General features: G+C 35.4%; 1 protein-coding gene across 6 annotated transcripts in view; it reads right to left on the minus strand.

Moving 5' to 3' along the window:
* The window catches only part of LOC106883526 (DENN domain-containing protein 5B), a 189698-nt gene that overhangs the window by 46706 nt on the left and 130646 nt on the right, over positions 1 to 12346 (minus strand). For all 6 annotated transcript variants that reach the window (XM_052966691.1, XM_052966693.1, XM_052966692.1 and 3 more), the window contains 3 exons: positions 8843 to 8968; positions 6470 to 6622; positions 2493 to 2589 (listed from right to left, as the gene is read on the minus strand). In XM_052966691.1, coding sequence (XP_052822651.1) covers positions 2493 to 2589; positions 6470 to 6622; positions 8843 to 8968 — 376 coding nt within the window. The remainder of the gene's footprint in view (positions 1 to 2492; positions 2590 to 6469; positions 6623 to 8842; positions 8969 to 12346) is intronic.

The following is a 12346-nucleotide window of genomic DNA, read 5'->3' on the forward strand; positions in this document are numbered from 1 at the left end:
TATATATATATATATATATATATATATATATATATATATACACACACACACATGTATGTATGTGTGTGTGTAAATACTGGTTCTTTAAACTAGATAGATAAGGGAATATATACGAGGTGGTATCAAAGATTTTGTGGACTAGTTCTGTAGCGCAGCAATAGATGGCAGCACATGATCACGTGCATAATGAGAGCAAGCAATGACCTTCATGAGGCAGTGTGCCAAGTGACATTGTTGTGATTACTTCATAAGTTGTAAAATTTGGGATTCTGTGATCACGTGTCTGCTGTAGTCTGTGATTTTTGTGATGGACAGGAAGTTGGAATAAAGTGCCAATATGAAATTTTACATAAAACTTGGGAAGTCTGCTACAGAGACATTGAGCATGCTCTGGCAAGTTTATGGTGATGAAGCAATGGGTTGGACACAATATTTCCAGTGACACAGATGCTTCAAAAGCAGAAGAATGTCCTTGGAAGACGATGAGAAATCTGGAAGAGCAGCCATGTCACCCTTGGAAATATGGAGAAAATTCAACAGCATGAACATCGTCAAAAGGCAATCAATAGCATTGCTGATGTTACTGGTCTGTCGTATGGGTCCATGCAGGCAATCGTAACATCTGAATTGAACATGTGGTGTGTCTCTGCTGACCACTGAGCAGAAAGAACATTGCGTTGAAGTCTGTCAAGATCTTCGTTAGTGTTCTACTGATGCTAAGGGTCATTACTGATGAGAGTTGGGTCTATGGTTATGACCCCAAGACGAATCAGCAGTTATCACAATGGAAGGGCCTTTCATCTCCAAGACCAAATAAGGCAAAACGGAACTGCAGCTCAATCAAGAGCATACTTATTGATTTTTTTTTTCAACCTCCATGGTATTGTTCATTGGGAATTTGTCCCCCAGGGCCAGACCATCAACCAAGAGTTCTGATGTTTTCAGACATTTCAGGGAGGATCTGTGGCATGCAAAGAGCTGGATTCTTCACGATGACAATGCACCGTGTCACCGAGCTCTCCTCACTCAAGAGTTTCTCACCAGAAGTAACATTCATATTACTATCACACCTGTCCTATTTGCCAAATTTAGCACCTGCAAAATTCCACCTTTCCCCCAAGAAAATGCAGCTCAAAGGTCATTGCTTTGATACTGGTGTTGAGATCAAAAGCAAATTACAGAAAGTCCTCTTCAAGCTCACAGAAAATGACTTCCAGGCTGGATTCCAAAAGTGGAAGGAATGCTGGAACCAGTGTATTGCTGTGCAAGGTCATTGTTTCAAAAGAGATGTCGTTAGAACTTAGGTAAATAAGTTATTTTTTATTAAATATAACTTGTCCAGGAACTTCTTGATACCATCTCGTATACATACATATGTGTATGTATGAATAATTATAAGTACACCACCAATTAACTTTGGTAACAGATCCATGCCAGATTATCCATTTCGTTTGATTAAAAGGAATCGTATAACAATAATTGTAAATTCCTAGAAGACAGCTGACATGTTATGAACTTTTTTCACTACTAAACCTTCAAGATATATCTTTGTTTATTCACTAAAAACAGGTTCTAGGGTTGGAAATATTCTTCCAAGCCTTCAACTATAATTATATAAAGATAACAAAATCTAATGCCTTCTACTAACCTTCCTAACCACTGGGCCCTAACCCTCTCTTGAAACAACTGTGAAGGGCAGATATCTTTACCTTTTCCTCTTCCATGCTGGGATACTCTATTCTCTGCAATGAAGTCATCTATTAACTTATTCTTCAGAGTGAGGGTTCTTGGCTAGGTTTTGTTTTAAACATTCCAACCTTCCATATTATTATTATTATTATTATTACAGTGAGATAAAGGGAGTGTTTGTGCCTTCCTGTTACTTGAGAAGAAACAAGTTTGTGTTGTGTAGGTTCAGTAGTGAAAAAACTATGAACAATATTTGTGAGAAATTTCAGTGCCTTTGCAGAATTATCTTCAGATTAAAAGTGATATTGAAGAATCAGTTGGCAGATGTGTGTGTGTGTGTGTGTGTGTGTGTGTGTATTATTATTATTCATATAACACTATAGTCTTGTGATAACCAATTTCTTTTGTTATTGAATGGTTTCATGCTGAAAATGGAAAAGCAAATTCAGCAATTGTTGAGCATGGATGTGTGTGGGTGTGTGTAGTTTATTTTATCAATGCTAGAGAAATAACAAACATAATTAAAGCCATTGGAATGGTGTGGTTCCAAACAAAACATTAAAAAACATCCAATCCATTATATTTTGTGATGACCATCACTGCTGAGCTTATATTAACATAAAAAAGAAACAGCAGTATTTCATTAAGAGATGATAGCCAATGTCATATTACAGGTTTACATAATCAAATGACATTTTAAACATGAGAAATACACACAAATGTAACAGAAAAAATAAACAAAGAACAGGGATGATCAACGGAAAATTTGTAGACCAAACTATGTAATACTATACAATACCAACCTGGAGTCAAAAGTTTAGGGTCAATGGGTTTTCCTGCATCAATTATTGTCTCTAATTCAAGGAAACTCAGCATATGTGACCAAAATGCTGATTTACCCTAGAAGTAAAGAATAATTATAATAATATTAATAATAATAATAATAATAATGATAATAATAAAATTTACATGATAACTGAAATAACATGTCCCAGTGACAACAGGATCAAAAAGAAAAGAAAAACTGAACTACTACGATGATTTGAAGTGGGAAATATGAAGGTTATGTCAATGAGAAGAATAGATGTGATACCAATAGTAATTGGTGCACTTGGAAGTATCAGCACTCGACTACCAGCATGGCTCAAAAAGATTGGTACCAATGTAAAGGTAGAACACCTACAAAAATCATCATTGCTTGGAACTGCAAGAGTTCTTTGCAGGGTTTTTGAAGCATGACCAGAAAACAAGTGTCACCTTAGTCTGCTGGCTGTGGACAATTGACACTTTCCATCATACCCAGCAAAATAAGCTGAGAGTTTTCATCAAATAATAATAATAATAATAATAATAATAATAACAAGAGCACTCACAGAGTGCAAACTTCTGCCAAGGCAACACCAACATCCTCTCAATGATTAGCCAGAGATGATTTTTAAAATGAGTATATCTGAAATAAACTCGACTGCTCTCACGAGAATAAAAAATGAACCTGACTGCTCTCAAAAATTAATTTTAAAAAACCAGAAAAATAATCCAGAATCCTTGTCTGGTACCTGATCGATCCCAATGGTAGTCGTGGAATGTGAAGGTGGGTGTTTGGGTCATGTTTGTAATGCTGTGTGTGTGTGTGTTATCTGCAGTGGGAACAGGGACAGTTTTCTCTATGAAGGCCTTTTTTAGTCTTTCCACTGATATAGTGTTTTTACGACCATTAAGGTCTACAGTGAAAAATTTATCCATGCATGAAAGAAAACGGAAAGGACCTGCATACGGTGCTGTTAACAGAGGTTTAACAACATCATTGTGCACAAAAGCCTGAGTCCAAGAAGTAAAGCTTCCTTCAAAGCAGAGCTAGAAATGCAATCGTCAAGTAGGTAAGAGGTTTGAAACAGAAGCAATATATTCAAAATTGGTAAAATTAAAAATTGTTGAGGATAAATTAAATTTATTATTGTTACTGAATATGTTAGTGTTATTTAATTTCTGAACGGTTTTGCTGTTGTTTGTTTATGTAGTTTGATTTCTTTATCCATCAGTTTCTACTGAGATAGAGATGCGAGTAAAATTAATAATAGAGAAACGAAAATAATACTTTGGAAACAGCAACACCGCCATAACTTACGTGGAAAACCATGAGCATGCTTTCAAGGAAAAAGATTATATCCAGATCTGAAACTTAGAATAGATCAAAATGGTTTCAGAAAGAATAGATCAACTTTCTGAAAAATACTGACACTGCAGAAGCTATCAGATAACAGAACTTTAAAGCTGTATTGACTTCCATTGACTTCAAAAAAGACTTTTGACTCCATCTATAGAGGAAATCTTGTGTCAATCCTAGTTGCATATGGCATACCTGATACCATAGTTTCTGCTTTAAGTGTACGAGTACCATTGATCAAGTTCAAGCTCTTCTTTATACAGTTAAATACTCTTCCAGGAAAACTGGTCTACACATGTGACCAAGACAGAGTACATGCTAATAAATGAAGATGAAAATCTTGTCACACTAGAAGGTGGAATACTAAATCAATCTGATGATTTTCTGTATTTGGGCAGCTAAATAAGTTCATCGAAAAAGAACACTAACTTTAGAATTACCAAAGCGTTGGCTGCAATGAGCAAAATGGAAAAAGATGTAGAAGTCAGATCTACTCAGAAAAAAATCAAAACATCATTCTTCGGAACATCTGTTGAGTCAATGTTGTTGTATGGCTCAGGTTGTATGAAGTTGATGCAAGCACTTGAGAAGAAACTAGATGGTACATGCTTAGAGTTGTACAAAACAAACTGGTGTCAACATATTACACATGAAAGTTTATAGAGAAACTTCCTCAAGATAACAACTACAATTGCTCAAAGATGGTTACTACTTGCAAGACAGTGCTGGAGAAGAAAGCAGGAAGTTGTCCACAAGTTACTATTGTGGGTATCAACTCACAGTAGAGGAAGACCTGCTCAAACATTCATCGACCAATTATCAGATGACACAAAGGCTCAGTAAGAAGCAGTTGTCAGGAGCAAATGGAAAATTGTGAATTGTGGAGAGACATTATCAAGAATGTTTGACCATGGTTGCATCACCCTTACAGTGAAAGGCAGGTTGTACGATGCCTATGTGTGCTATGTTACACAGCAGTGAAACATGGGTTGTGGCAGCTGAGGACATTTGTAGACTTGAAAGAAATGAAGTTAGTATGTTTTGCTGGATGTGCAATGTTAGTGTGCATGTACAACAGAGTGTGGGTGTCTTGAGAGAAAAATTGGGCATAAGTGGCATCAGATGTGGTGCCTAAGAGAGACGACTGCACTGGTATGACCATGTGATGTGTATGGACGAAGACAGCTGCGTAAAGAAGTGCTGATCTCTAACTGTGGAGGGAACCTGTGGAAGAGGTAGAGCCAAGAAGATATGAAACAAAGGAGGCAATGACTAGTGATCGAGACCTTTGGCGATATGCCATGCTTGAGAAGAGCCATTAACCCAAGTGAAATCATAGTCATGACCAATGCTGGTGTCACATAACTAGCACCCGGCACCTGTGTTGGTGGCACGTAAAAGCACCCATTACATTCTCAGAGTGGTTGATGTTAGGAAGGACATCCAGCCATAGAAACCATACCAAATCAGATTAGAGTCAGGTACAGCCTTCCAGCCAAACTGTCCAACCCATGCCAGTATGGACAACGGACATTAAATGATGATGATGATGATGATGATGATGATGATGATATATATATATATGTGTGTGTGTGTGTGTGTGTGTGTGTGTGTATCAGCTGTAAGTGAAGATGATTAATTTGCAATTATTAATGTCCCAACCTCCATTTCCTTTATATATATATATATATATATATATATATATATATATGATGATGATGATGATGATATATATATATATATATATAGTTAACAGATGAGATCCAGAATTTTCTCAGTATAGAAAACACTTAATAGCTCTCAAACAATTCAAACTTAAACTCTAATGTTTTTATGAAGGAACAATTCTGTGAAGTAAAGAGTAGTTATAAGAGGAATAGAGTTGAGCAGATATGGAGGGAATTATACGGATAATGAAACTGAATATTATAGCTTGGATTTGATATACAAAATATGTATATCTGTACACTTGCAAAATGAGAGAAAGACTGAAGGCAATGGGTACTTAAGTATAAATATATAGATATTTATACTAATAGAGGAAACTTACACAGAGTATAAACAACTGAAGAAATGAAAGGGGAAGTGGTAAGGTGTTATAAGTCCAACAGTTGTTTCGGGGGGGGGGGGCAGAGATCCATCATAATGTTAGCAGATGTAGTTCACCACTATATGCAGGCTGAAATGGAAGCAAATAAACATTGGATAGGTTGTGCCTCCACATCAAGGTGGGCCCAAGGTAGAAGGAGCTCTTGCATATAGTGGTGAACTACATCTACCAACATTATGATGGATCTCCAAGTTCCCAGAAACGACTGTTGGACTTATAACACCCTACCCCTTCCCTTTTAATTTTCTCTGTTGTTTGTCCTCTAAGCTTTATCTATTAATATAAATATCTATATACTTAAATAACCATTGTATTCAGTCCTGCATTCTTCCATTTTGCATGTATACATACATATATATATATATATATATATATATATATATATACATACATACCAAACCCAAGCTGTTATATTTAACTTGTTTATCTGTATAATTGCCTGTGTGTGTGTGTGTGTGTTAAAAGTAGAGTATTGTATGGCTAATTGCAAACTTTGGTTTACTTACTTTCTTTGTCAATAAGCCATGGCTCCAGATTCTCTCCAGAAGGTCACAGAGACTAGCAATAAGAGTATTTTCTTCCACTCCTGTGATGTTTACTTCTCCATGACCCAGTTCTACTGCTTCTTGACCCATTTTTTCAACCAACATTCGTTTTGTCTGATGAGAGAAAGAAAATTCTTTTTTTTTAATGAGAAAAATGAGGGCTACAGAAATCAAAACAAAAGTAAAATACCTCAAAAGATGAAAATAATTCAAAGAAGGATCTCTTTCAATCACAGCTGTTTATGACTATATACTAGAAAAGACAAATTTAAACTCATTATGGAGGCAGAAATGGCTGCATGGTCAAGCAGTTTGTTTCTCAACCACTGTGTAGCTCTTGAGTATTTTCTACTATAGCCCTGGCTTGACCAAAACATTGTCAGTGGATTTGGTAGACAAACTAAAGAAGCCTATCATTTTTAGATTAAAATCTTAGATATATTAAGATGGTAGATGCCTCACAGCATGGATTTTGACGGGTTCTGAGTTGACTGAGTTGTAGAGTGGTGGTTCGTCACTAAATTAGTAAAATTAGTGAAATAATTAGTTGTAAATAATAATTGTATCGGTGATGGAAATATGAAATTGTGGACAAAGATTATGTTTAGGACTCAGTGCTACCATGTGTGCTATATATATATATATATATATATATATATATATATATAGCACACATGGTAGCACTGAGTCCTAAACATAATCTTTGTCCACAGTTTCATATTTCCATCACCAATACAATTATTATTTACAACTAATTATTTCACTAATCCTTTCATCCTAGATACTGTCCACTATTTTACAATATTATCTCTGCTTCATCTCCAACATTAATTATAATGATTTAAGAGAAACTCCCATCTGTGCAGCCCAGATCGTCATAGTAACAAGGATTATTATTTCAACAACCTCTTTCTGTTCTTTGTTGATTTAAACGTCAGCAGATAATCAAGTCAATTAGTCAACGTTTTGTGATTAGAAGAATCTAAACAATGTATTGATGAAAAACATTGGATTATAGATGAGATCATTATCACCATCACTTTCCTATGGATCAGATGGAATACACTGAGGAAGATTTTGTGTGGCCAGGTGCTCTCCCTGTCACCAATCTTCACTTGTTTCCAAGCATGTTGATATTTATCCTTGGCTGGATATGTTTCCATGGAAGACTGGAAACAAATGACAGTGACACTTACTCAACCATTACCTGAGGCTGCAGACGCACACACACACTTTAGAGGCTCCTTTCAGTTTCTATCTACCAAATCCATTCACAAGGCTATAGTGGAAAGCATTTGCCCAAGTTGCCATGCGGTGAGACTGAACCTGAAACCATGTGCTTGGGAAGCACCAAATCCTCTCCTTGAGCCAGTTACACAAGGATCTGGACTCAGTACAGAAAACCAACAAACCATTTGTCAGCTTGACCCTGTTGTTGTTGTTACAGATGACATCATGTTGTTCCTATGTTGCCAGCCACACCCCATCATTTTATTTTAGGTGGGTGGCCTGCCTGTACCATTTGATAACAAAGTGTTTTAAACCCCAGACACAATGCAGTGCCAGTGAATGAGATCTGAACAATCAACTTGTCAAACACTTGTATGATAACCCTTCACTTTGACTCTCTGCACTCCTTCCACAAGTTCATTTGACCTAAATAAATAAATAAAACATGAACAACAAGGGTCTCTTATACTTGTCACTTCAGAGTAAGTGTAAGACAAGACTATAACTGCTTGGTGATTCTCATCCTGTTGCTATGTTACTAAAATATCAGACAACTGAGTTATCATTACCAATTTTTATTTCCAAAATAAAACCATACTAATTTAAATTCAAGATCTTGGGTCAACAGAGCTTATTAAAAAATAAATGTTAAACTATTTGAAAAACAGCTTACTGTGTATATGTCATATTTGCAGAATAGTTCAACTGTGTTGCCAGGTATTGTAAGAGGTGAGCAAAAGGTGGGCACCAGGAAGGAGATCTAGTCACAAAATGCTAACTGCGGAAGCTTCCATTAAATACAGGTCAGCAGCAGAGAAAAGTAGATTATGCAGAAATGATGATGTTGTTGGTGGTTGTGATTATGATGGTGCTGGTGGTAATGAGGACGATGGTGGTGATGATGACTGAGAAGACCCTTTTAGTCTTGTTGAAAAGATGACAACCTTTGTAGTGCTGGTGCAACAATAAAATGCATTTGATACACTCTGTAAAGTGGTTGGTGTTAGGAAGGACAGAAACTGAATAAAAATGCACTGAGACCACATTAACCCACCCAACCCAAGTTAGCTGGGAAAACGGATCTAAAACACTGAAAATACAAACCTTAGTTCGACATTCTTTCAACAAAGTTTCCACAAATTGCCAGTTTCTTTGTGCCATTGCAGACTTTGACATATCCGACAGCTTGGGATTTCGAATAATTATAGAATGAGCTTCTTGCATACATTTCTGTTAACAAATTAAAAAAAAGAAAAGAAAAAAAAAAACAGTGAGAAAGAGAATCTATGAGATTTTATGATAATGTGTAAAGTTTTACACATTATGATTTCTAAAATTACTGTAATTAGTGGTGTACAAGTTGCATTATTTTCTTTTTACTTGATTTTAATTGAAAAAACTGGGGTGTGACATACTTGGAGCAAAGTTAAAACTATAAAAGAAAAGAATTTTGAAGCAAGATTTATTACTAAATTAGGGACACACGAGAGTGAGATATGCAAATGCATCTTATACAGGAGTAAATACAGTCTATGAAATCCAACCTGAAATTGAAATGTCAAATCAAAGAAACATCATAAAACCATACAAACCATTGATACTGTATATTTGATTATTGATCTGTGAAATATTGCTTACATATGTCTTGTTTGGAAATTTTATAATTTGCCTTCTCCATCTCCAATCTTGAATCCAGACATATAATCAATAAACTCCAGGTTTATTGGATACAAAAAAGAAGAAAAAAAAAAGAAAAAAAAAGAAGAAGACTGTTATTGCAATGATTCTGTTTTATGCTTAGAACTGAAGCTGAAAGCTAACACTTGTCATAAAACCCAACTAAGATAATGTTGTCATCAAATATATATATTACATACATACACACATATCTACATGCACACTCACACATGCATATAGACACACATACACATTCATTACATGCTTCAATAATTTCAGTTGTGTGACACAACAGTAGTTACACTGAAGGGGGTAAAGGAATCACTGATGAGTAGTTATTGAGTCCTTGATCAGAGAAATTTATAATGAAACTTAGCCCACCTAGTCTTTTATTCCTCTAGAACTACAATATCTCAGGTGCCTTCCTTTTGTCTGAGGCTGATATAGTGTAATTTGAGGGATATTTAACTGCAATGTCTAGTAGGTCCTGTGACTGCAATGTGTCTCACTCATTGATGAATAGTAATCTAAAAATAGTGCATCCATATTTTTTGAAGTAGACAAGAAGTTCATTCATATTAATTAATATAAAGAAAGCAGTGAGCGAGCAGAGTCGTTAGCATGCCAAACAAAATGCAGAACTTCATTTGTCGATGTTCTGAGTTCAAATTCCATCATGATCCACTTTGCCTTTAATCCTCTTGGGGTTGATGAAATAAGTTGAACACTGGGGTCAATGCTATCCCACTGGGAAGGGACCACATTTCAAAGCAAGCTGGCAGCTGGGATTTTGTTGAGTATTCACTCTGAAGGGATCTGACCAGGCATGGAATTACTGGTGTGTGTGTGTACATGTGCGAATGCATATGCATGTGTGCACGCCTGTATGTATGTATGTATGTATGTATGTATGTATGTATGTATGTATGTATGTACATATGTATGTACGTGAGTATTTAGGTAAGTGTGTAGACATGACTTACTTTGTTGAAGGTTGTATACACACATATATATATATATATATATATATATATATATATAAATCTATATAGACACACACGTGTGTGTGTTTGTTCCTCTCACCACCGTTTAACGGTGAATGGATGCATATGTATGTATGTGTAGATGTGTGTGTGTGTGTGTGTGTGTGTACGAGTGAGTATGTGAGTGTATGACTATGTACATGCATGCACGTATGAGTATGTGTAGATATATGTATGTATTGTATGTGTGTAAAAAAAAAAAGAAGCAAATTTGAATTTTAACCGTAATCCGCGAAAATAGTGACATGTATAGATGGATATGCGTATATGTGTGTATGCTTTAAGTTTATACGTATATTTGTGAGTGTGTGTGAGTGCCTGTCTGTATGATTGTGTGTACTTGTATATATGTATAAATAAGATTATAAACATAATTAAGGGATCCCTTAATTATGTTTATAATTATAAAAAAAAACTTTTTGTATAAGTTTTTATCGATAATGGTTTTACTTTTCCATACCGAACTACTTGGTAAAATTATTAATTATTAATTTATTAACAAATCAATAATCCTTTACCCTATATCTGTAAGTAAGGTTATATTTGCATGTCTGTATCTAAGACGTTGTATCCATTCACCATTAGACGGTGGTGAGAGGGACAAACGCACACCCACATGTGTGTGTTTATCTCTCTCTCTATCTCTCTCTCTCTCTATCTCTCTCTCTCTCTCTATATATATATATATATATATATATATATATATATATATATATATATATATATATATACATACATACATCCTTCAACAAAGTAACAGTCATGTATACAACTTGAACAGACACATGTACACACACACACATCTACACACTTACCTAAATACTCACGTACATACATACATGCGTATAGGCATGCACACATGCATACGTACATACATGTACACACACATACATACATACATTCATACATACATACATACGTACACACACACATACGTACAGAAATATCATGAACTAACTGTTACTTTCTCAGGTGCAGTACGGAATTTTGTCAGTGAGGCCGCGGTCTCAAAGCGACGAAAATATTTTGGTAAATTAAATTTAAATGTTGAAGTGAATCTAACGGTTTTTGTGTGTTTCTTAAATGGCTTCTAAACACCTTCCATGCTACAATTGTTTTCGTTCCAGCACATGATCTCAGATCAGGTCACTTGCTATGCAAGTACATCTCCGTAATAATAATATATACTTTAGCCACATTTTTTACCCCAACCATAGTTTAATATTTAGTTTCCATATTACAAAAGATTTTATAGATTTTTACAGGGATCTTAATCCTAAACCATTTAATTGACAAGGCGTAATCTTTTCAGATGCCTTCAAATTAACTTCTTCCAAGTTTAATTCCATTTAACACTATATATTTCAAAGATCCATTTTGATAGAAATTAATGGCAGTTTTTTTTTTTCACCCAACACCATCATTTTCAATTACATGTTCATAGTCCATACCCATCATGCAAGTTAGAATATCTATTCACATTACTGAACAATTTCGAGGCTCAACCTACCTCCGTTCACATCTAACAAAATATATTTCGTTTCACTAGAGGCCAGCTATATTTAATTGCCATTCAACAATCTCTCTTTCACACACACACACAAACACACAATTATATAATTATATAATCTATGAGAGAGAGAGAGAGAGAGAGAGAGAGAGAGAGAGACCTTCTGATGTCAACAGAGGCAGCAGCTTCCCTAAACGTCTGCAATCTTGGTCAATCTTCTCTCAAGTAAAACATGTGTCTGGCTTCGATAATTGATGGTTACTCATGTGGATGTTCGCCAAAAGAAGCTTGATTAATAAAGGGAACTTAAAAACTGATGGAAGGTACGATCAGTGAGAGTCATTAGAGTTTTAGCCAAAGAAAGTAGATCACTGACAG

This window comes from Octopus bimaculoides, chromosome 3 (assembly GCF_001194135.2).
Source record: "Octopus bimaculoides isolate UCB-OBI-ISO-001 chromosome 3, ASM119413v2, whole genome shotgun sequence".
In the NCBI taxonomy this organism is placed as follows: domain Eukaryota; kingdom Metazoa; phylum Mollusca; class Cephalopoda; order Octopoda; family Octopodidae; genus Octopus; species Octopus bimaculoides.